Here is a 24981-nt window from a genome sequence, read left to right on the forward strand (position 1 = left end):
GAGGAAAGAATCTTATTCAAAGGTGTGGTGTAAACAGTTAAGAGGAAGGGGAAGCCTTAAAGAGCACCAAATACATCTACCAATTGGGGAACAGGATGACAATGTGGCTGGCTACTTACAAAGGACCACAATTCCTCCCCATGGATCAACACTTCCTACAAAATAAACTGTGCCTCAATTATTGCTTATTTAAATATTACATTTTTACAGAGCTATGTAGTACCTGACGCAGAAAAACAATCACATAAGGAAGCATTTATTTGAAATTTAACATGAAGTCATACAAACAAAATGTATATAAACACAAATCCACATTGAGTCATAACACAGATAGCAAAGGACGAAGTAAAAACAAAGAAAACTAATTGGCAGCTATATACAGGTGGACACACTTGTGTCTTGTACACTAGAAAGTCTTTTACAAAATAATCATCTTAGATCAACAGAAGACCAATCTTCATTGTTGTCCTGCAAGATGGGTTACGTTAGCATTTCCTCCTAAAAACAAAAACAAAATAGCAATTACACTGTGAAACTCTGACAAGCTTTCAAAGGTCCACTTTCATGAATTGTTTTAAGTCCTCACTTTATTCTTCAATTAAAGATCACATGCATATTTATTGGCAAAATACAGTTTGGTTAATTAATAAAACTCATCCTCGAGTTCTGAAATATTAAATTCAAATATGTTCAGTAGAGCATCTGGGAATGCATCTCCCCATACTCACAGGTTGAACTGTGCTAACTTAAGGTCTACTAGAAGCAACTCTAGTAAGCCAAGTAAAATGCTACCACAAACAAATTTCTAATAGGCTTATTTATTATTATACACAAACATGAATTGATTTCTGCATATGATCTTTAATTTATATCCCAGATTTAAAAGTTCTTGTTTTGGTTTGTAGATTTCACTATTAGCTATAAAAAGAAAAAGCAAGCATTAAATCTTAAAGAATGAACACTTAAAATGAGGCTCCACAATTGAAATACAACACTAAACAGAAGACCAAAAATGATTAAGCTGTAAAAAGGCATTTATGTACTTTAACTCCTGTAAAAAACCATTTAAGTTAAGTTTAGACACTTAATCTCCAAAAAGATTAAAAAAAAGAAGCCAAAGTCTGAAGTTTTCCACTTTAATCTTTACGCTGGTACATGAAGTTGGAAGAGACCATACCACAGGACAGCGTTTTCTGGTGTATGCCTTGCGCTCTGCCCGCAACGTGCGACCCCCAGAGATAGACGTGGTCAGGGTGACACACGGCCTGCAATGAAGTTCCCGCTGGCGGGTACAAACAAGGTATAATGTCAGAGTTAGAAGACAACATTCTTGTTTTCCTTAAGTTGTACCCATTTCAGTACTTTACCTGTTAATAGTTCTAAAAAAGTTTAATTATTCCTCTAGACCACCTGGTACACAAAGCAAACAGAAAAACTTTTAAGTTTTTCTGTATTACTAAAAAAGGTGAGATAAAACTTTAAAGTTAAAGATCTATAGACACTTTAGGCAAAACAGGCTCATAAAGCAATTAAAAAAATGAACAATTTAGTAAAAACAGGCTACGTAATATTTTGCTTTTACTTATTTTCCATTTGTCTATTGATCTTTAAATTAAATTAAGACAATTCCACTGATTTCTTGGATTCTTATACACACCTGCTTTCTCTAATGTCCTCCTTTAGTATGGCTGGTAATTGTTTTGGTGATTGCCACCCCCTCGAGATGCCTTGCCATAAGTGCTCTGTTGGCCTATTTTGAAAGATAAAAATTTTATTAACAGTTTTCTATCAAATGGTTTCTTTAAAAACATTAAAAAACTATGAAGTACACAAATCTTTGCATGGCAAACAAATACAAGCGGGATATCTTAGCAGCTATAGTAAGTCATAAACCATACATCCTAGTGGTTTTATAGCCACAAGCTATCGCCCCATGACTATAACACACTTCAAAATTTAACTCCAAGCACTTCAATAAAAGGCAAACCCATACACACAAAAGGATTTCAGAATGGGATTATACTTTACAACACTGAACTTTAATACCATTGGTTTATAAAATTAAGTTAAATATTCTTACCACTGTAGTCTGCATATCCCTGTCCATATCCATAGTTCCCATAGTTATACCCAGTATAATCATATCCGCCATAGCCACTATAGTTTTGATCACCACCATAGGCACTATTGTAATTTCCATATCCTTGATCATAATAGTTATTAAATCCTTGGTTCCAGTTTTGGCCCTGACCTGAAACAATGCATGATTGTTAGGAAACAACTTCTGACCCCTCAATCCTAACTAAAGTGACATACCCCTATCCCTTCCTCCGCAAATCCTGAAAGGTAGAATGGACACATGTATTACCAAAGTTTTCACTAAGCTGAAAAAGTAGGCTATCCTACTTGGACAGCTTTCTGCCCAAGAAAACCTATCACACCATGGTGTATCATGTAATGGAATAGTTTTCTCATCAGAGATGATAACTGTCAAAAAGTGGCTACACTTTTGAACAGGTTTTCAAAACTAAGCTGAGCATTTTCCCATGTTGGAACACTGTCAAGTTTAATTTAGCTTTGCTTTCTCTCATGGGCTCGCTCACTCATATTTAGCAATATATAGCAAAACCAAAGTCAATTCCCAAGTATTAAGTCTCACCTCGGCCTCTACCCCTAGTACCACCTCGTCCACTGGACGCAGCACCTCTTCCTCCTTTCTGTTGTTGTTGTTGCTGCCTATATACTTCTTTGGGCTGTGCAACTTTGATTTCACACTATAAACAAATCAAAAAACATACTAATTTTTACTGACCTCTAAAACAAAGCCTTTTTAATCTTTTTACATAGATAAAAAAATACTTTATTAATATAACTCAAAATTCTTCATTTAATGTAATTAAATGGCTTTACCTTCCCAGAACCAATTTGATGATATCTGCTTTCTAACAATTTCTTTACTGGCTCTTCATCTGTATATGTGATAAAACAAAATCCTCTCCTTTCATTTGTTTTTGTATCCATGGGAAGTTCAATATTTTCAATCTGAAATCAAGGCACATAGTCAACATCAACCAGTAATGACAAATTATTATCAAGGGGTTTTTAGAATGCACAGGTCCTTTCCAACCTTCAACTTGACATGCCATTCTAATCAGTTATCGTCTGTATAAATACCAGTGCTTTATAATCAGCATCAGCCTAGAGTGATTTGTTGTACATGTGAAGCCCCAAAAGGAAAGTTAAACATCTCTTTGAAAAGAACACCAACCACATTGAGGCACTGATGTTATGGCCAAGATACATTAGGCAACTGATTTCCATTACAGCACCGAAAGCAGCAATTAAGATAGGGATTGAGTAGTTAATTTAATCCTTTCCTCACAGGGAACACGAATTTGTTGTATAAAAAAAAGGGCCAGGGGTGAACATAAAACACATGGAATAAGTGTAAGTATGACCACACACCTCTCCAAAGGCTCCAAAATATTCTTTAATTTGTTCTTCAGAAGTATCTGGGCTCAATCCTCCCACAAAAACCTTTTTAGGGGGCTCTTTCCCTTTTAAAGCTTTGGCTCTTTTGGGGTCTATCAATTTGCCATCCAGTTTGTGTTCTTTCAGTTCCAAAACCTAGAAGACAGATTTATTTAATCTAATAGCAATATTCAACCAAACCCCAGAACAATGCGCAAAAAAATGCACAAAAGCAACACAAACGCAAAACACATTCCTACCTTATCAACACTAGCAGCATCTTTGAAAAGCACAAATCCAAATCCTCTTGATCTTCCAGTGACTGGATCTGTTTTAATTGTGCAGTCTACAACTTCCCCAAATCGAGACAAATATTCAGTCAGATCTTTCTTGCTTGTATCCCAGCTCAAGCCTCCAATAAACATTTTACTAGAAACAAAAGTTTTTTTTTTTTTTTAAAGCTTAGCACTTCAGTCCTGGAACTAAGTAAACTGTGAAGTAAACAAATTCACCTCTGAAGGGCAACCCATCTAGTCTGTGTTTACAATCACACATAAACAGATCACAAAGACACTAAAATTCCTCCGAGACTACTTGTCCACACCAGTGGACAGGCTGCTCTCCACATCCACAACACAAAGCCTGGACAGGACAAAATCCGGTAAAGGTTCCGCCCGGATTCTCTTACAAGGCCCAACTTCCTCAACTGATCCCTCGCCACACAGGGCCGTGCTCATCGGCAGCTGTCAACCCAACGTTCCACCTAAACAACTCTCACAATGCGTCCTGGCAATCCGGGCACTGTTCATCTCCCGACGCCCAAGCCACCACCGCCTAACTCTCCCCCAGAAAACTGCGCCGAGCCGTAACCGAGACACAATGAAGAGGCGGCGGCAGCTGCAGCATGCGGCGCAGCCAGGCCAGCCCCTCCCCCAGGGCCCCATGCGGCGCCTGCGCACTCGGAACCCAGACGCCGCCGCCCTCCTCCTCCAACCCCTCTGCCCTTCCCCCACCCTCCGCGGGCCTCTCGAGTCACCCCCTCCGTCCCTTACTTTCTTTTTCCCTTCAAGCTAGTGGGACCCAGCGGGCACGCGGGAAATCCGACTCTGGGCAAGAAAGGGAGCAGCGCGAGGCTCCCGAGGGACGAAGGGCGCGTGCGGAACACTGGGGAGGGGGGAGTGAGAAGCGTGCGGTACCCGTCATCCTGCTGATTCTTGCTCGCGTTGATCTTGGATCCCTCTGCGAATTCCTCTATGTTGCTGTACTCGTTCATATCCTCCATGGTGGCGGAGCTGTCGGCAGGGGGTTGCTGGCGCGCAGTCCGGGTCGCGGCAGCAGCGGCGGCGGAGCGTTGTATGGAGCTGGATTTAAAATGGCGGCGGAAGAGATCCGGCCGCCGCCTGCGCCCTCCCTTTATAGCTGCCCCGCCCGCCAATCGGGAGGGCTGCTGGGCGGTGACGTGGCGCTGGGCCCGGCGCGCCCCCTGCCGGGCGGAGCTGGAAGCGAGCGAAGGGAGGAGCGGGGCGAGCTGCCGCGGCGCCCGCGGCCGCCAATGGGAGAGGCTGCGGGAGGCTAAAGTAGCGGGAGCGGAGGGGAACAATGGCGGCGGCACATGGGAAAGCCTGGGAGGGACCTCCATCGCGGCCCTCCCGGTGAGGAACGAGGTCGCGCGGGAGGGGACGCGGCCTTGGAATGAGAAAAATCAGAAGAGAAAAACCAAGGGGGGGTGAAGTCCTGGGGCCAGAAATCCCGAGCAGCGCAGACGCAGGGCCACAGTCCCTCTTGCCTTGAGAGCCTTTGTCTCTGGCGTCCAGTCCAGCCCACTCCTAGCAAAGAGCCGTCTACCCCTCCTTTTTCCGCCCTCGGTCCCCCAGTGCGGAGCTGCTGCGGCGGCTGCTGCTATCGACTAGCACCGTGGCCGGACTACTCCGGAAAAAAGCGGACTGCGCCCGGCGCCGGCGGCTGAAGCGGCGACCGCGTCCGCCCGCCCGCGGCGCGCACGCGTATTTTGTCCTCGAGCTGGCTGGAACCAGCCGAACAGGAAGCGGGAGCGCGGCGGCCCTACCGGGCCTCTTTCGCTACCGCCAGGGGCGCGCGAGCCGAGGGGGCGCGGCAGGCTTCCCCAGAAGGTCGGCCGTAAACCCAGGCCCAGCGCGGCCTGTTTTGCTAGCTGAGGACGGGAGGATGGGCGGGGTCTGGTCAGATTACTATCAATATGCAAAAGCAGAGGCAGTGGGCAGGGAGGGGCTGGGTGCAGGAGAGGGCAAGGGGCACTCACATCCCCGGCGCGCCACTCGCGGGGCTCCCGTCTGCACGTGCCCCGGGCCTCTCCCGCTCGCTCAACCAGTCTGCGGAGGGCGCGTGCCCGCGCACCGGCTCCCGCGTTCTTTCTTTGTTCCCGCCCACGCGAAGCCCATTTTGACGGATGCGGTTCGCGGCCTGTGGCGGCCAATAGGCGCCCGCGCCTTTACCTGCCCCGCCCCCTCGGAGCCGCGTAAGAGCCGCCCCCTCTCCCTGCCCACGTGGTCTCGGCCACTGCCCAGGACTGCTCACGAGTTCAGGGTTCCCGGGCGGCTGGCTCCTCCAGTTCCAGGTGTGCGCGGGTGGCATCTCCCCTACGCGCTCCCGGCAGCACGCGGCCGCCGGCTCCGAGATTCTCCGCGGCTGTCGGAATCCCAGGACCATACCTGGGGGCACAGCCGGCGCCGCCCTCCGCCTTCCCTACCAGTAGGCCGATTTCCTTATTAGCATACGGTGGGGAAATGGTCGTGCTTTCGGTGCCCGCGGAAGTCACTGTGATCCTGTTAGATATCGAAGGTACCACAACCCCGATTGCTTTCGTGAAGGTGAGGGGCGGAAGGAAGCGGGGAAGTTGCTTGTGCTTGAAAACAGTTGAATTTATTTTTTAAGTGTCGCTGACTTACTCTAGAGAGGCTTAGGAGAGGCGGTGCGGCTGGTTTGCATCTTGTGTGGAACCGGGTGGGGGAAGTGGAAGGGCTGCGAGGATGTGCGGAAATGTTGCTTTTTCTCGAACCCTGTCTTCTCCCGCCCCGGTCCTTACTCTGGGTTGGATGCGGATAGTTCAGAAGGGGTGGGAGTGGTCGCGAAAAAAGCCCGAAGGGACAGGTCAGCCGGGGCGGGGTCTGGCGACGAGGGCGCCCCGATGGTCCCCCCGGGTAAGAGCCGTCTGTCTCCCGGATCGGCCCTGGCCTGGCGCATTGGCGATTTAGTGGTGCCCGAGGCTTTTAAAAATGAAAAGACTGGAGTATAGAGAAGACTTTCCTGAAGGAAGCCCTGGTATCTTGAACGGTAATGGATGCTCTTCGCACCTTCCCACTCCTGCTGTTAGTGGCCAAACTGGACACGGCATTATTTTACTTGACTAGGCTCTGCTGATTTTTTTTTTTTTTTGAGCTATAGGTTCTATTCATTTTTCTCGGAAAACTATAGAAGCTTGAAGCTCTTATCCAGAACATTCCTCCTAGAATGTCACGGTTAAACAACACTTGTGTGCACCTAATTCACAAGCTTACAACTTTGCATTGTAGCTGGAGCTTTCTGCGTGCCGTACATGTATTCTATTCGGCAGTAAATGTCAAATGCTAATGTAATTTTAGGAAGAATTCCTCGGGTCTCATCTCCTGTTTATTTGGCTCTCAGAGGTTTAAGAATTGATTTCAGATACAAGTACTGATTAACTAGATGTGCTTGCATAGCAGTAGTACTCGAGAGAGAGTTTACATAAAGTAGGAAAAAAACCTTATCTTCCAGGAAACTGAGAAGACTGAGTTATAAATTCTGTTTTAGAGTTACTTAAAAAAAATTATCTGTTAAGAATGAGTTTCTTGATGTGAGATATAATGTAAAATTCTTGTACACTTCTAGGATTCCAAATACAACAATCACTCACTTTTCAGAACAGTCCCAATACTTTGACATCTTAGCAAAGATTCTGAAAAAATCTAGTTTGGCATTTTCCCCAAGATTTTAATAACACCAGAGACCTTGGTGACAAATTTCAGCTTTGCTTAAATGCTAGTGAGCTGATTGTCTTTTTTTTCTTGTTGGTTGTGACAGAATAACTGCTTTTTTGATTTTTGGAGTAAAAAGGATTCCTCATTTTTGTGGTTTATCCTTTCTAGCTCACTAGCTCCATTCCGGCTTTCCAGTGTTTTTTACTAACATCAGGAAGCCAGAAGTAATGACTTGAGGAGTGGTAGAGCATACCATTCCGAGATTTGGGAAATAAGATATCTCATGCAAATCAGTTTTGTAACAAAACAAAATGTTGCTCCCCCACTTTTTCTCTTCAGTGTGTCACTGTGTCTTGTGCTAGATGACATTATTTACCACTTCTTGGAATCTTTGTGTGTGGTAGGCTTATTCTGAGATATGAGAATAATAATGGCCTAATCACCTAAATAAGTTTTTCTGATTTTAACATCAGACTATAGGCAAATTCAAGGCAGGCTGCAAAAGAATGATTCAAGAATCATGTTTAATGGGTAGTTTCTTGTGCTCTATCCTACAGGAATATCTGTTATAGTAATTGCTTTTTTGTTTTTTTGCAGTTTTTGGCCTGGACTGGGTTTGAACCCGCCACCTCCAGCATATGGGGCTGGCACCCTACTTCTTTGAGCCACAGGCACCGCCTATAGTAATTGTTAATACTGTTTAGTCTATTGCTGTAATTTGTTGCAAATAAAATTTTTTTTTTTTTTTTTTGCGGTTTTTGGCCAGGGCTGGGTTTGAATCCGCCACCTCTAGCATATGGGGCTGGCACCCTGCCTTTGAGCCACAGGCGCCGCCCAGTTGCAAATAAATTTATCAAAACCACTGCTCCTAAAATATTTAGAAGAAAGTTAGGTGTGGCTGTTTATGGCAATTATGCCAAAAAGAATTCCATTAAATGCACTTGTGGGAAATGCTGGCCTGGAGTTCAGCTAGGTTTCTTTATTGCCTGTCTTCTCAGAGTCTTTGTGTCATATACACACGTTTTGTGAATCTTTGAGAGAGTGGCATTTGACAAATTTACTTGAAAAAAAACTTTCAGCAGAGTATCAAGGACAAATCTTTTGAATGCCTTTGAAAAAATTGTTTATTTTTTTTTAGAGACAAGATCTCACTCTTCACCCACACTGGATTGCAGTGGCTGTGATCATAGCACACTGTAATGTAATCTCTAACACTTGGGCTTATCTCCTCCCGAGTAGCTAGGATCACAGGCAATGCCACCATACCTGGCTAATTTCTTTTTTTTTCTTTTTAGAGACAGGATCATGCTATGTTGTCCACACTGATCTTGAATTTCTGGCCTCACATCATCTTCTGGCAACCACATGCCTGGGATCGGACTCCAAATTGTTTTAGTCAAAACTCTTATTCTTTCCCTTATTGCACACAACTTCTGAAATGGGACCACAGAGTTTGTCCTGTCTTCTTTGATTGGCTGCTGTGTATGTGACATCTCACATACACAGTTGATAAAGTGCACTTTGATCAGTATGAAGTAATGAACCATTAAGTATGGTAACAAATTTCAGTTTATACAACCTCTTGGTGATAAGTTGAAGAGTGAACCCTTGAATCAGAATAACTATAGTTGTGTCTTACTTTACTTAGATGTTTGGTTCTGTAGTCAGTGTATAATATGAAAACTGAGTGCTGTATTGTCAAAAATTGCCCTTGAAGTACCTTAGGTGAGTCAGGACACCGTGGGGACTGACTTTGCATCTCTCAGTGTAGACATTTCTCAGTGTACTAGACGCACCGATTTTTCCTTTAGGGTTTATTCACCTGAGCACCACATGAAGTAGTTGGTTTGGGATTGGGTAATATAAATGAATAATACATTGTGTCAAATAGTAGCCTCATACTGAGCCACTCACACTGTTGGAGACACTGGGGAACCGAGGCTGGGATGGCAGGCAGATTGCCAGCATTGTTTATTGTTATTTTTGCCTTTTTTCTTTTTTGCTGAGCACTTAAAGTCGAATGTGTACAGGATGATACTTAACTATAATATACAGATTTGAGCATCCATAATCTGAAAATCAAAAATGCTCTAAAATCCACAGGATTTTTAGCATCATTATGATGCCTCCAAGGGGAAATTCCATGTCTGACTTTGTGATGTGTCACAATTAAAACTTTGTTTTAGGCAAAAAGTTGTTAAAAATACTATGTAACATTACCTTCAGGCTATGTGTATAAGGTATGGATGAAACCCAAATCTTGTGTTCAGAGTTAGGTCTTGTCCCCAAACTATCTCATGATATACACAGTGGACATAAAGTTTGTGTGCAATTTAAAATAGTTTAACATAGTAAAAGTGCACATGAACTTTATGGACAGTCTGTATATGCAAATATTCCAAAATATGCGAAATCTGAAACATTTCTGGTCCCAGGCATTTCGGATAAGAGCAAGAAGGGCTCCTAGCTGGGATCATCTAGTGTAGCGGCTCTCAACCTGTGGGTCACAACCCACAGGAACTGTATTAAAGGGCTGCGACATTAGGAAGGTTGAGAACCACTGATGGAGTGAATGTTGCAACTGGCTGATAACTCCTATGAGAAATTGATGACTGGAGAGCTGTCCAGTGTGGGGATCATTTCAGCTTGGTGGGAGGAGAGCAGCAGCTGAGTCGTCACAGCCAGCAGCCCTCCCTGTGATTGCAGGGTACGTGCCTCTGGAGTTTGCGCTTCCCCCCCCCCCAGCTACTGACTGTTTCTGTATAGTGATGATCTCCCAACATTTTTCCATCTATGAAATTGGAGCAGGCACTGCCAATATAATTATCAATTATGTTAACATACTGTTATAATGTATTAAGTTTTAAAGTAAGTTAAAGTTTAAGATGAGATTAAAATATGAATGAATGTTGACTTGGTGCCTATAGCTCAGCAGCTAGGGTGTCAGCCACATACACCAGAGCTGGTGGGTTCAAATCCAACCCAGGCCTGCCAAAACAACAATGACAACTGCAACTGAAAAATGCCTGGGCGTTGTGGTGGGTGTCTGGTCCCAGCTACTTGGGAGGGAGGCTGAGGCAAGAGAATTGCTTAAGCCCAAGAGTTTTGAGGTTGCTGTGAGCTGTGATGCCTTGGCACTCTACTGAGGGTGACCAAGTGAGACTGTGTCTCAAAAAAAAAAAAATTATGAATGAATGTTGTTTCTCTCTCTCTTTTTTTTTTTTCTGAGACAGTCTTAAGCTGTCATTCTAGGTAGAGTGCTGTGGCATCACAGCTCACAGCAACCTCAAACTCTTGGGCTTAAGTGATTCTCTTGCTTCAGCTTCCCAAGTATCTGGGACCACAGGCGCCCACCACAATGCCTGGCCATTTTCTGGTTGCAGTTGTCATTGTTGTTTGGCAGGCCCAGCCTGGATTGGAACCCACCAGCTCCGGTGTATGTGGCTGGTGCCCTAGCCGCTGAGCTACACACAGGTGCCAAGCCTGCTGTTACTCTCTTATCCCAATGAATCATCTTGCGTGCTTCCGGGGCACATATTATCTTGCATACACCCTAGGGAGCTAACACTTGGTTTTTGTCCACAGTTCATTTTCTGGCTAAGGTTCATTTTCTGACTATGCATGTGTTGCTCTAATATGTGGAGCCTATAAATCAGTGAAGTAACACCATCAGTAGTCTTTATGGTTGTTCTGTTCAGGAAGCATCAGCTATTTCTGAGTTTGGGGAAATGTTTTGTATTTGGTGGCTTTCCTGTTGTTACATGTAGAGTTGGTACAGTCATAATAGTGATAATCTACAAAGTTTCTGGAAACATTGTCATGAATACTGTGTCAGTTTCTGTAGAGAACATACAGGGTTTGGTTTCTGCAAGCTTCTGGTCATAGTTTCATCAACTGATCAGTATAAATGTGTTTTATGTTGTTTACCATATTTAATATGTATAATTGATAATAATTGATTGATTAACATGTAGTCCCCCTACGGCACTGTAACTCTTGCCTTGCACACAGAGCTTATCCAACACATGTATTTTCACCATAAGGCACACACGTCACAGCCTTTTTTAGCTCAGCGCTTTGCTCAGGAGCCCTTTTTAACAGCAAAATCACTACCAAAAAGTGCAAAAATGAGGAAACATGGCACTAAATAGACCCCGGAAAGGACATTTGTTCATAGCATGGGAGCTGAAACCAGAAGGCAGAGCCATGCCTTGTTCACCCTCCGCTGGGAAAGTCTGCCTCTTTCAGTTAACAATATTCACCATTATGCATGTCCAAAAATAACCTTGAAAGTGCCACGGGCATTGATTTTATAGTGACAAATTTAATAAGAATATGCTAATACAGAGTCCTCCAATGATGAGGGGTGACTGTATAGGGTAGTATTTCTGAGGATAGGCTTGGAGAGAGAGTGCAGTTCGATTAGATTGGCTTCCTTCCATATTAAGTTAGCTGATTTGTGAGAAGTTAATCTTTCTGAGTCTCACTTTCCTCACTTGCACATTGGTGATAACTATCTCACAAGACCACCATAAACATTTAGTAAAAACTTCACCCCAACAAAACTTTTTTTTTTTTTTTTTTTTGACAGAGCCTCAAGCTGTTGCTGTGGGTAGAGTGCTGTGGCATCATAGCTCACAGCAACCTCCAATTCCTCGGTTCAGGCAATTCTCCTGCCTCCACCTCCCAAGTAGCTGGGACCACAGGCGCCTGCCACAATGCCTAGCTATTGTTTTTGGTTGCAGCCGTCATTGTAGTTTGGCAGGCCCGGGCTGGATTCGAACCCGCCAGCTCAGGTGTATGTGGCTGGCAGGCGCTGAGCCCCAACAAAACTTTTTATTTATTTATTTAGATACAGTGTCACTCTGTCACCCCATACCTCACAGCAACCTCAGACTCCTGGGCTCAAGTGATCCTCTTGCCCCAGTCTCCTGAGTAGCTGGGACTATAGGCTCCTGCGGCAGTGCCAGGCTAGTTTTTCTATTTTTAGAGATTGGGGGTGGGGTGGGGGTGTCCTTGCTCTTGCTCAGGCTATCCACCTGCCTTGGCTTCCCAGAGTGCTAGGATTACAGGCATGAGCCACCATGTCCAGCCATAACAAAACTTTTAAAATGGGGCGGCGCCTGTGGCTCAAGGAGTAGGGCACCGGTCCCATGTGCCGGAGGTGGCAGGTTCAAACCTAGCCCCGGCCAAAAAAAAAAACTTTTAAAATAAATGAGTTTATTTATATATGTTTTATTTATATATGTTTTTTGAGACAGTGTCTCCCTGCGTTTTCCTTGGTAGAGTGCTGTGGCGTCACAGCTTACAACAACCTCAAACTCTTAGGCTTAAGCGATGCTTTTGCCTCAGCCTCCCGTAAATCTACACAAATAAAAAAGAGAATGAGATACAGTATTTGGCAAAGCTTTGAATAATAAGGGAAAAGAAGAAATCTCAAACTGAATTCTTAGAAAATATGAACTAAGACAAATTCTTAATGCTCTAAATAATACATATTTGAAGTACTGAATACCCACTGATTGAAAGGAAAATGATAAAATGTTTTGATTCCCTTTTGTGTGCTTTTCCTGGTGTTTAATGCAGTTTCTTTGGAATGTATTTTATGTTAAGGCACTTTTAGAAATAGTTAATTTATTCTTGATTTTTTTTTTTTTTTTTTGAGATAGAGTCTCTGTCACCTGGGTAGAGTGCCATGGTGTCATCGTAGCTCACAGCAACCTCAAACTCTGGGGCTCAAATGATCCTCCTGCCTGAGTTTTTCTATTTTTAGTAGATACAGGGATCTCACTCTTGCTTAGGCTGGTCTTGAACTCCTGAGCTCAAGTAGACCACCTACCTCGGCCTCCCAGAATACTGGGATTACAGGCGTGAGCCTGATTCTTGATTGTTTAACAAGGGTTTCGTTTGCTTTTGTGTTCCTTTATATTACAAAATGTGTTTTAGAAAAGCATAGTTGGGGAATGTCAAAATTGACCTTTTTTTTTTTTTTTTTATAAAAACTGCCACATTTTATGGTCCTTCCAGGAAAGAGCCTGTGTGCTCTGATAGTTGTCTTCCAGTTTTGGTTAACATCTGTTTGATAAATATTATCACTTCTCATGTTGTCAGCACTGAGAAGTGTATGATGGTCACTCTGCCCTCAATAGAAACAGCTAGAAGACTACCCACAAGGGACAGCAGACCAGAAGCTCCTTCTATCTGTTACTGACACTAGTGACTGTAAGTTAGTCACCTTCACTGTCTTTGTTCAGTCTATGAATTTAGGCTTTTTCATATGCAAGGATGGGGTTGGTACTAAGGTCTGCCTTCCTTATAAAGCTGGGATGAAGATCGAATGAGATAGAATCCAAAAGCCTTTGAATATACAAAACCCTATAGAAACACCATTAATGCAGGTGATACCACATGGTGGAGATAGAAAATACTTATGAAGAGTCAGTGAGGAAAAGGGCTGAGACCCAGAGCATTGCTGATCTCTAAGATTGTGGAAGCCTTGGAATGGCAGCACTGCCTTGGTAAGTAGTTACTGATGGGTTAAAAATTCCCCCCACTCCCAGCATATTTCACTGCTTAGGGCACGTTTCCCAAAGGGAGATAAAACTGTGGTAGTATATGAGGATTTTGTTGATTTCATATTTCTCTTTCTTTTTTGAAACAGAGTCTCACTATGTCGCCCTTGGTAGAGTGGTTGTGTGTTGGACAGCAACCTCCAACTCTTAGGCTTAAGCGATTCTCTTGCCTCAGCCTCCCAAGTAGCTGGGACCACCATTGTGGCTCCCGCCACAATGCCCAGCTATTTTGTTGTTGTTGTCATTGTTGTTTGGCAGGCCTGGGCCGGGTTTGAACCCACCAGCCTCAGTGTATGTGGCCGGCGCCCTAGCTGCTGAGCTACAGGCTCCAAGCCTGTCAATTCATCTTGAAACAAGAAAAGGAGTCTTTGGAGAATCTCTGTCAGAGGTGGAGAGAGAGCACATCTGGCATTAATTTCTGGTCTCTTATTCTTTCAGTACGTTCCACATCATGGTACTAGTTTAATCTTTCTTTCCAGCTTAATCAGTCTTATTACCTGTCTCTCACATTTATTTGAGTACCTGTCATGTGTCAGGCTCTTCTAGGGATCTAAAGTCCTTAAGGCCTCGCTGCCACCTAGTAAGGAAGACAAGTACATCAACAAGTTGTCTTGGAATGGTCAGAATCCTTTGTAGCTTCCCATTGGCTGTGAGATAAAGTTTCAACTCCTGAACTCTAATTGGATTTTCTAATTCTCTGTCCCTCTATTCCAGCGGTTTTCAACCTGTGGGTCGTGACCCCTTTGTATCAATGAAAATACATCCTGCGTATCAGATATTTACATTATGATTCATAACAGTAGCAAAAATACAGTTACGAGGTAGCAAGAAAAATAATTTTATGGTTGGGGGTCACCACAACATGAGGAACTGTATTAAAGGGTCACTTCTTAACTTCCGAAGTATTTATTGTGCTGGGCTGTGGGAATGCAGAAAGTTCTAAAATCAAAGGAACTAAGTGGGAATTCTTCTCCCTCCTTCCTGTGCACTTATTGTCAGGGCCACGTGCAGTATTCACCACTGTAGCAGATGCTGACCTGTGATGTTGGCTGTGTGTTCTCTCTTCCAAGGTAGGTAGATAGCTCCGCAAGGGCAGGGACAGTGCTTGCACATAAGGCATTTAGTAAATGCTTGGCGATGGTGAAATAATTCATTTCAGAATGGGCACGGGAGGGACTAGGATTAAGTTTTTCCTAGCCTCAGCTCTCCTTAGTATTTCAGATTTTCTCAAGGTATTATTGTATCAAATTTGAACAGCGTGCTATTTAATCGAAAGTTTCTAGAATGGCATTTACATTGACTTAACATTTCTAAAACCTACAAATTTTAGAGGAAGAAACCAGCTGATAATGGCAATTAAAAGCATAAAACACAGAAAATTTTACTAACAAAATTAAGGTGAAAAGCTAACTACATTATTCTGTAGGAACTGTTAATGTGAGGATGGAAAAGATAAAGAAGAGTGATTATTTTCCCTCTCAAATGTTTCCCCCCCCAAATTAATTCACCCTTGTTATAAAATTGCACATAATGCAGAGAGTGACGGTAGAAGGCGAAAGCCCCGGATAGTCTGCCACCCAGAGTGACCATTACAAGTTTAGTGAATATTCCATCTGAATTTTTTGTGTGTATACAATAAAGTAATTGATGTCTTTGTGGGTTTTTTTGAGACAAGAGTTTCACTTTGTCACCCTAGGTAGAGTGCTGTGACGTCACAGTTCACAGCAACCTCAAACTCCTAGGCTCAAGCAATTCACTTGCCTCAGCCTCCCAAGTAGCTGTGACTACAGGTGCCTGCCACAACGCCTGGCTATTTTTTTAGAGATGGGGTCTCACTCTTGCTCAGGCTGGTCTTGAACTGATGAGCTGAAGCAATCCACCTGCCTTGGCCTACCAGAGCATTGATATCTCTTCGAAAGATATGTAATCAAATTGATGCAAGAAAAGGATACCAACTTTAATATATGTATGTTTATTTAATACATAGGTAGGACTTTATCTTGCTCATATAAACATTTTAAAGGATATCCTATTTTAGCCCTGAAAATCCTTATTCCTACCTTGTCTAATGGTTCTTTAAAAATTTCCATCCTTTCAGCTCACACCATGTCACCATTCCACTAAAGAGAAAAAGATATTCTTTCTTACTATAAAAACATTTTTATATAAAACTTCTGAATTTCACATTTATCAACTTAGTTTGGATTTTCAAAACTGGTTTTCATGAAGGTAGAGCTCAGAAGAGGAGTGGAAGCCGACCTGCTCTAATCCTCTCGGATCCAGTTCTCCGTCAGCTCTCTGCAAGCCGAGGGAAGTTAGTAGTTCCCTCCTCAGAAGCCCGCCTGGGCCTTTCCCAAATGACACCATTTCACAAAAATGGGTTTCTTTTCAAAGACAGAAAGGGGTTCTTTGTCTTCTATGTATGTACATAATGGGTTCATTTCCTAATTTGACTTTCTTTCTACTGATTCATTATGTGATCTAACAAGTTCTTTTTCTCAAGTCTAAAAAGTGTGGAGCTGATACCCTTTATCAGCTAAAGAGAGACTAAGACAAGCATTTTGGAAACCAATAGAATGTTGGCGCTAGGACCTTGGTGGAATTTTGGAGCTCCTGGTCAGACCAGTGTTTGACAATTAAGCTGGTATACCACAAGAGACTGGTTGACTCCCTCCCGGGGCTGGGCCTTTTGTGAGTCCAACTCATAAGTTCAGGGAGCTAATTGGATTCCTTCAATGAGGAGGATAAGATTCTAAGGATGTGACTCTACAAACTAAAAAAAAGATCTGATTGATAAACTGAAATCTCAGTTTATTAATTTATACTTAACCTTTGTGTGTCTCTGAAAAATGGAGGAAATAGTAGCACCTATTTCATAGAGTTATTATGAGCATTGAAATGAGGTCATGGGGGCCATGTGTTAATTAATGGAGTAAAGTTTGAATGCTTGGTAGCAGTGGCAGTGGTGAGAAGTGATTGGGTTCTGGACATAATACTGTATTTTGAAGGTCGAGCTGATGGATGGACTGACTTGATGTGGAGTATGAGGGAACTTTGGAGTTGTCTTAACTCCTCTCTTTTTAGCCTGAGCATCTGGAAAGATGGAGCTGCTGTTTTCTGAGATGGGAAACTGTAGGGGGAGAGAGGGTAAAGGGATAAAATCAAGAGTTTGGTTTCAGATGTGTTTGAGATGCTTATTTGACCTCCAAGTGGAGATATCGGGTAGGCAGTTGGAAAAAAATCATGTGGATTTCAGGGAAGAGGTCCAGGCTTAAGCTAAGAATTTGGGGATCATAACTATGTATAATAAATGGTATTTAAAGTCATGAGATTAGATAAGATCACGAACGGTAATTACAGATAGAAAAGAGAAATGCTTGGTATGATAAGGGCCTTGTAAATGTTGACAGTTTACTCCCATTATTATCCCTTGCATTGTAACTTGTATTGTTACTATCATTGGAAATATTACAGAACTGCCAGTGAATAAAAATCTCATTTTCTTAGCATGAAATCTATTTATTTTATTTTATTTTATTTTTTTTTTGTAGAGGCAGAGTTTCACTTTATCGCCCTTGGTAGGGTGCCGTGGCATCACACAGCTCACAGCAACCTCCAGCTCCTGGGCTTCAGCGATTCTCTTGCCTCAGCCTCCCGAGTAGCTGGGGCTACAGGCGCCCGCCACAACGCCCGGCTATTTTTTGGTTGCAGTTCAGCCGGGGCCGGGTTTGAACCCGCCACCCTCCGTATATGGGGCCGGCGCCCTACCGACTGAGCCACAGGCGCCGCCTATTTTATTTTTTTTTTAGAGACAGAGTCTCACTTTGTCGCTCTTGGTAGAGTGCTATGGCGTCACAGCTCAGCAACCTCCAGCTCTTGGTCTTAGGTGATTCTCTTGCCTCAGCCTCCCGCGTAGCTGGGACTACAGGCATCCGCCACAACACCTGGCTATTTTTGTTGCAATTTGGCCAGGGCCAGGTTCAAACCCGCCACCCTCGGTATATGGGGCCGGCACCCTACCCACTGAGCCACAGGCGCCACCCTTGAAACCTCTTTAAGACACCAGTGTTCCCTGAGAAATTTCCATAGGGAATGTGGTAGCAAGATCCAGGGAGTTAGATGACCCTAGTGAGTGGTGCTTCTTGAAGTTCACACTCAAGAGCTTATGGCTTCAGGTGTTGGGATTTGATAGGCTTGGGTTTACTCTGTACCAGCAGCGAAACCACTTTGAACCTCAGCTTTTTTATTTATTAAAAAGGGATTACCTTGCAGGGATGTTGGGAGGATTCAAGGAGTGGAGACCCCTCCATTGTTAGGCGCTAGGACTCTAACCCTGACAGGTTACCTCTTTGGGGCTCACTGGAGATAATAGAGATGTTTTGTGTCTGTTGTGCTTCATTTTTCTTGTTTTTTTCTTTATTTTCACTGAGTTTCCCTTACTCCATTTTGTAATATCATAGTATCATGCTTTTTTAAAAACCTTATTTCAATTATTTGCTCCCTTCAGTTGTTTGATGTGATTCATTGCGCTTAATTAGATAATAATTTTTTTCTTTAATTACAATTTTTGTTTTTAGACAGTGTCTCACACTAGAATGCCATGGCCACAGCCTGGCTCACAGCAATCTCAAACTCCTGGGCTCCATCAATCCTCCTGTCTCAGCTTCCTGAGTAGCTGGGACTACAGGCACCTGCTACCACTCCCAGCTAATTGTTTTTTTCTATTTTTAGTAGTCAGGGGGTCTCACTTTGCTCTAGCTCAGCGGTTCTCAACCTGTGGGTCGCGACCCCTTTGGTCGTTGAATGACCCTTTCACAAGTGTCTAAATACATCCTGCATATCAGATATTTACATTACAATTCATAACAGTAGCAAAATTACAGTTATAAAGTAGTAACCAAATAATTTTATGCTTGGGGGGGGGTCACCACAACATGAGAAACTGTATTAAAGGGTTGCCGCATTAGGAAGGTGGAGAACCATGGCTCTAGCTTGTCTCAAACTCCTGACCTCAAGTGGTCCTCCCACCTCACCCTCCCAGAGTTGTAGGATTACAGGCCTGAGCCACTGTACCTGGCCTACAGTTTAATCTCCTTATTGGGATTTAGAAGATACTTTTTCTTACCAGCAGCACATTTATTCATTCATTTTGAATGTAGATTGGCAATCTAGTGTTCATTCCTAAGGTTTCAGTTTTCAAAGGGGACATAGCTTATATGGGTCCTGACCTGCTTATCCCATGAAGATGGGGCAATAGGGTTATCCTTTCTGAACCTCTGTGGCCCTAGGTAGCAGCCAGAACATGGAAACTTCCTGATAGTATCTAGTATGGTCTTTAGGAAAGATATTTGGGTAATAGTTCAAATACCAGAACTGCTGAAACTATCTGGTAGACAGCACGGACCATTCCAAGAAATAGTACATTTCCATGGTTAGAAATATTCAAAACTCACAAGACCATTTTAAGAGATGGTCTAATAGGCGGGGTGCAGTGGCTCATGATTGTAATCCCAGGACTCTGGTGGGCTGAGGTGGGCGGATTGCTTGAGCTCAGGAGTTGGAGACCAGCCTGAGCCAGAGTGAGACCCTGTCTCTAAGAATAGCTGGGCACTGTGGTGGGCACCTGTAGTTTCAGCTACTTGGGAGGCTGAGGCAAGAGAATCACTTGACCCCAAGAGTTTGAGGTTGCTGTGAGCTGCCCAGCACTACCAAGGGCAACAAAGTGAGATTTTGTCTCAAAAAAGAAAAAGAAAGAAAAGAAATGCTCTAATGAAAAATAGCCGTGGCTTGGCGCCTGTTGCTCAGTGATTAGGGTGCCGGCCACATACACCGAGGCTGGCGGGTTCAAACACAGCCCGGGCCAGCTAAAGCAAAGATGATACTTGCAACAACAACGACGAAAAAAAATAGCCAGATGTTGTGGCGAGTGCCTGTAGTCCCAGCTACTTGGGAGGCTGAGGCAAGAGAATCGCTTAAGCCCGAGAGTTTGAGGTTGCTGTGAGGTGTGACACCACAGCACTACCGAGGGCGACAGAGTGAAACCCTGTCTCAAAACAAAAAAAAAAAGTTTAACAATAGCTAGCTTTTGAACTTTTGTGCCAGCCTTGGTTAGTCCAGGGGATTTGCCCAGCAATAGCTTTGCTCTACTCACCTGTAAGACTGTACCTATAGGCTTTTTGTTTGCTAGTGTCAGGTGGTCCCATTTCAGAGGTCTGCAGATCTGAGCTGAAAGAGCCAGAAGATATTTACTGTGATGTAAATTACCTCATTTTATCCTTGTAATCTCTCTGGAAGATACCTATCAACAAATAAGTAAACTGAGGCTCAGGGACTAGCTTTAGTTATTTCTGAGAGGGGGCAAGGTAAAAACTACAATTCATGAACATGAAAAAACTTTTTTGTTGTTTTTATAGGGGGCAGTTTTCTTTAAAACTCTCAGGAACTCCTAAAAGTTTTATGTATATGGTTGTCATATATGACTGTTATAACAGTCATATATGCTTTATCAAAATAGCCTCTTGTTGAAAACATTTTGTGTTTGGTTCAGATATTTAGTAGTTCTTATATTTTAGTAAATACAATCACTTTCTTTGAATAAAATGAATGTTTTCCCAACTAACACTTTAATATTATGTACTTTTTTTTTATTGAGAGAGATTAGGTGTAGTGTTTTAGAGAGATTATTTAAAATACTTGGTTTAACTGCTAGCAATCATTCTTTTTCTCTTTCTGTTGATCTTACTTAGACTACAAATGGTAAGGTAGATGAACTTTCCTACTTTTTTTGATAACTTCTAATTTATGATTTGGAATGAACGGGCCCTAAAGAAGAAAATTTTATTTATTCCTACAAAGGAAGCTTCCACCTTCACTTAGAAATGAGGTGCCCTGGGCGGTGCCTGTGGCTCAAGGAGTAGGGCACCGGCCCCATATACTGGGGGTAGTGGGTTCAAGCCTGGCCCCGGCCAAAACTGCAAAAAAAAAAAAAAAAAAGGTGCCCTTAGTAATTTCCAGTGACCCTAGGTGTATGTGAGACTGTCCACTTCACAGGTGCGACTAGGTAGGTACCAAGCACAGTAGAGACAGAGGCAATGTTACCAAAGGGACCTTCCGCTGGCCTGCTCACTCCCCTGGGGAGGGGAGGCCCATTGTGGTCCAGGGCCAACACTTCAGGAAACAAAAGGATGGGTTGGTCCTGGAAGACCGTTTTAACATTAACCAGTTCATGAAAGATCGATATATGTAAGAAATCTGGTTTAATAAGTTCCTGTAAGCCCGGTGTTGTGGCGCATGCCTCAAGTCCAGCTACTGGGGAGGCTGAGCCAAGAGTATCACTTGGAGCCCAGGAGTTCAAGGTTGCTGTTGCTGTGATGCCACAACACTCTACCCAGGGCAACAGAGTGAGACTCTGTTTCAAAAAAAAAAAAAATAAAATAAGTTTCCCTAATGTTATTGCCACATTAAACTTCTCTGGCAAAACCACATGGGAGGCCAACTTTAATCAGAGAAAGATATTAGGTGGCAAGATCATCAGAGAAAGTGACTTTGACCCAGTGCAGAAACTTAGCTCAGCACAAGTAGTGGTCTGACTTGGGTTTATAGCAGAGCTGACTCACTGCCTGTGTTGCTACTGCTCTGTGCTCTTGAGGCTACAGTCTGGTCATTCTGATTGGAATTTGAGTTTTACTAAAGTCTTCAGTCATAGTGCTACGGACAACTGACTGTTCTTGCTCATTGCATTAATTTCCCCTAATTTTACCCTTAGGATAAACAGCCACTAATTTGTTTTCGTAATGGGTAGCTTTATTTAAAACACAATAACCAAACGTATGATTTTTATTTTTGATAAAATTTTCCTAACTTTTTCCTCTGTTAAGATTATATATTTTCATTGTAGAAAATGCTTATGTACAAAAAAAAAAAAAGTTTGTTTTCTTGTTGTGACCTAGAGAAAACCTTTGTAAACGTTTAGGTCTCTGTTCTCCCAGATTTTGTTTTGTATATTAGATGCCCCCCCCCCCAGTAGGTTTATGTCCTACATACTGTTTGTAACCTATTTTATTGTTTGTTTGGAGGATATGATTTATTTTTACAGCCACTTAAATTTCTTTTTTTTTTTTTTAATTTTCTGAGATTAGCAGAGAAATAGTGAACCACCAATACTACCTTGGTGTTGCTTAATTTTCTTGCTGAAAAATTTTAGGTTCTCAAATACTATACATCAGTTGTACTGTGTGGTTCCTTTGGAAGGTTTTTAAAATAGTTTCTTGCGATAGTTGTACTCTAATTCTTAGGAGACACCTTTTATTACCCATTTTCTTCAATGGGGATTTGAGTAAATATTATAATAATAGTTTTATTTTTATTGAGTCTGTGACTTTTGTATTAAAGCAGCCGCTTGACTGTAAAGCACATCCATATCTGGATTTCTAAACATTTACAAAGCAATTTCTTTAATTAGATATTTAGCAATTTTGGCCCTTAATGGAGCTCTCTAATTAAGGTACCATTGAGCTGTGTAAGAGTAATATGACTACTGCTTGCATAGTATCCCCTCCGGCATTTAGAGGCATTGAAGGCAAACACTTTGCTTTAGTTATGCAGCCTTTTGTTATATGTACTGCTAAGGCCTAACTACCCCTTACAAGCCTGCTGGACAGAAATACCCACACATATATTTGTAGAATCCTGGATTTATTGTAGCATGTTTGTCATACCATAGTATTCTGAAATTGTCTATGAATGGATTATAACATTTATTGTCATGGTTATTTCTGGGATTATTGTAGAAGGCTGGAAATTTTCACTGGGCAGAATTGGGCAGTAAGCACTAGCTTTAAAAAATATGTTTTGGGCTGGGCATGATGGCTCTGGGAGGCCGAGGCAGGTGGAGAGCTTAAGAGTTCAAGACCAACTGAGGAAGAACGAGACATGGTCTCTACTGAAAATAGAAAAACTAGCCAAGTGTGGTGGTGGGCACCTGTAGTCCCAGATACTTGGTAGGCCAAGGCAAGAGGATCACTTGAGCCCAAGATTTGAGCTTGCTGTGAGCCATGATGCCACGGCAATCTACTGAGGGCGACAAAGTGAGACTCTGTCACAAAACAAATCAACTTCATTTGCAAAAATAGGTGGTGGAGCACCGTCGGCCTGCAGGTCGTAGTTTGCTACCTCCTTGGTCTAGTTCGTTGGTTTCTGGTCTTTGTCTCACTCATGAATCCACAGCAGCAATTTTCATAGAGTTCCACTGATTTATTCGTTGGAGTTAGGTAAGGTGAGATTGTAGAAGAACTGAATTTTGTGCAATTGACAAAAGCTAACTTTTTTTTCCCTCGTCTCTTTAGGACATTTTATTTCCTTACATCAAAGAAAATGTCAAAGAGTATCTGCAGACACATTGGGAAGAAGAGGAGTGCCAACAGGACGTCAGTCTTTTGAGGAAACAGGTGGGAACATTTCTGTTTCACGTTCCCAAGTGTCTTAGAGTTGAGGGTACCTAGGGACTTAGAATATCCTCTGAGCGTACTTTCAAAGATGTGCCCTGATTCACAGATGACAGAAGTTGCAACAACTTGCCTTCTCAGGAATTCATGGGACTTAATTAAAGGCCAGATCATGGCAGTTTGTTGTCTTTAGAATTGCCTCTTTGTAGAGTTATTTAAATTGCATAAAAAAATCATATTCATGAAACTTGCCTTTTCTGGTTGGAATGCAAGGGTTTTGTGTGGTCTCTATGTTTTTCGTTATATTCTCCAAGCCACATCATTCGTCATTTTCCACTCTCTCCTGCCCCCTGGCATGAGCCCCTGCAGCCCCTCTTCAGTGCTCCTGGGTCTTCACACCCGCACTCCCCTCCAGACGCCTCATGCCTGGGCAGTCTGGCCCGGCCTTCACGGTTGCCGAGTCTCGTGAGCTTCCTGCTGCTCCCTTTTTCCTCCCACTCTTCAGTCTGCCGTGTGCTGCATGCTGTGCTGCGGATTCCTGCTCTTGTTTTTGTTGAAATTGCTTCAGTGGCAAAGATCTTAAGTGCTGTGTGGAGCTAAACTCACCGGCAGTTATGTTGTAGTTAGTCGTCTTGTCTTGTCTTGTCCTTGTCTTGGTCCTTGTCTGGTCCTGTCTTGGTCTTATCTTAACAAGGTCTTGCTCTGTCACCCAGGCTAGAGTGCAGTGTCATCATAGCTCACTGCAACTTCAATCTCCTGGGCTCCAGCGATCCTCCTGCCTAAGCCTCCCAAGTAGCTGGGACAATAGGGGTCAGCCACCATCCCTGTTAATTTTCTCTGTTTTTATCAGATACAGGGTCTTGCTATTGCTCAGGCTGATTTCAAACTCCTGACCTCAGGCTATCTTCCCACTTCGGCCTCCCAGAGTGCTGCGATTACAGGCATGAACCACTTCGCCAGGCCTTAGTTAGTTTTCTTTTCTTTTTTGCAGTTTTTGGCTGGGGCTGCGTTTGAACTCGCCACCCTCGTTATATGGGGCCGGCGCCCTGCTCTGTTGAGCCACAGGCGCTGCCCAAGCCTTAGTTAGTTTTCTATATTGGATACCATGGTATGTTCTCTGTATATTTTTTAATGTGGAGTTAGGATTGGAAATATAGAAATATTCTTTGGAGAGTGGAGTATTTGGGTTTGTTGAATGTTCTGGATACTGAGAGTTAATCTGTAATATGGTAAATCTTTAACATTGTCGGTAGGTTGATAGGTTCTTGGAAGACTTTAAGTAAAATGATGTATAACAATCATCAGACCAGTTTTTTTTTCTCATCAATGTTATAGCAAAATGATGTTGAAGGAAAAAACATTATTTGAGAAACTTCTTTTTTTTTTTCGTAGAGACAGAGTCTCACTTTATGGCCCTCTGTAGAGTGCTGTGGCCTCACACAGCTCACAGCAACCTCCAACTCCTGGGCTTAAGCGATTCTCTTGCCTCAGCCTCCCGAGCAGCTGGGACTACAGGTGCCC

The 24981-nt window shown here is 43.0% G+C and overlaps 2 protein-coding genes across 6 annotated transcripts in view; one reads left to right on the forward strand and one right to left on the reverse strand.

Moving 5' to 3' along the window:
• Window positions 1-240: 240 nt before the first annotated feature.
• HNRNPDL (heterogeneous nuclear ribonucleoprotein D like) lies at window positions 241-5521 on the reverse strand. Of its 4 annotated transcripts, XR_008380619.1 has the most exons (9): window positions 4668-5521; window positions 3732-3900; window positions 3466-3627; window positions 2911-3042; window positions 2660-2774; window positions 2081-2251; window positions 1658-1750; window positions 1178-1282; window positions 241-498 (listed from the first exon to the last, which is right to left on the reverse strand). XR_008380619.1 is itself a non-coding variant. In XM_053593805.1 (8 exons), exons 1-7 carry the CDS (start codon window positions 5108-5110, stop codon window positions 1680-1682), a joined length of 1263 nt encoding a protein of 420 aa, XP_053449780.1. In that variant the 5' UTR covers window positions 5111-5521; the 3' UTR covers window positions 241-498; window positions 1658-1679. The 4 variants fall into 4 exon arrangements, 3 of the variants coding, with proteins under 3 accessions (XP_053449780.1, XP_053449901.1, XP_053449697.1); XM_053593805.1 differs by lacking the exon at window positions 1178-1282; XM_053593926.1 differs by having other exon boundaries at window positions 241-1282.
• Window positions 5522-5969: 448 nt separating this feature from the next.
• Window positions 5970-24981, forward strand: part of ENOPH1 (enolase-phosphatase 1) — a 30921-nt gene continuing 11909 nt past the window's right edge. Inside the window, exons 1-2 of one of the 2 annotated variants that reach the window (XM_053594045.1) lie at window positions 5970-6317; window positions 23362-23463. In XM_053594045.1, coding sequence (XP_053450020.1) covers window positions 6234-6317; window positions 23362-23463 — 186 coding nt within the window. In that variant the 5' untranslated portion in view covers window positions 5970-6233. The remainder of the gene's footprint in view (window positions 6318-23361; window positions 23464-24981) is intronic. The other variant, XM_053594067.1, reaches the window with a different exon arrangement.

This window comes from Nycticebus coucang, chromosome 1 (assembly GCF_027406575.1).
Source record: "Nycticebus coucang isolate mNycCou1 chromosome 1, mNycCou1.pri, whole genome shotgun sequence".
Lineage (NCBI taxonomy): Eukaryota > Metazoa > Chordata > Mammalia > Primates > Lorisidae > Nycticebus > Nycticebus coucang.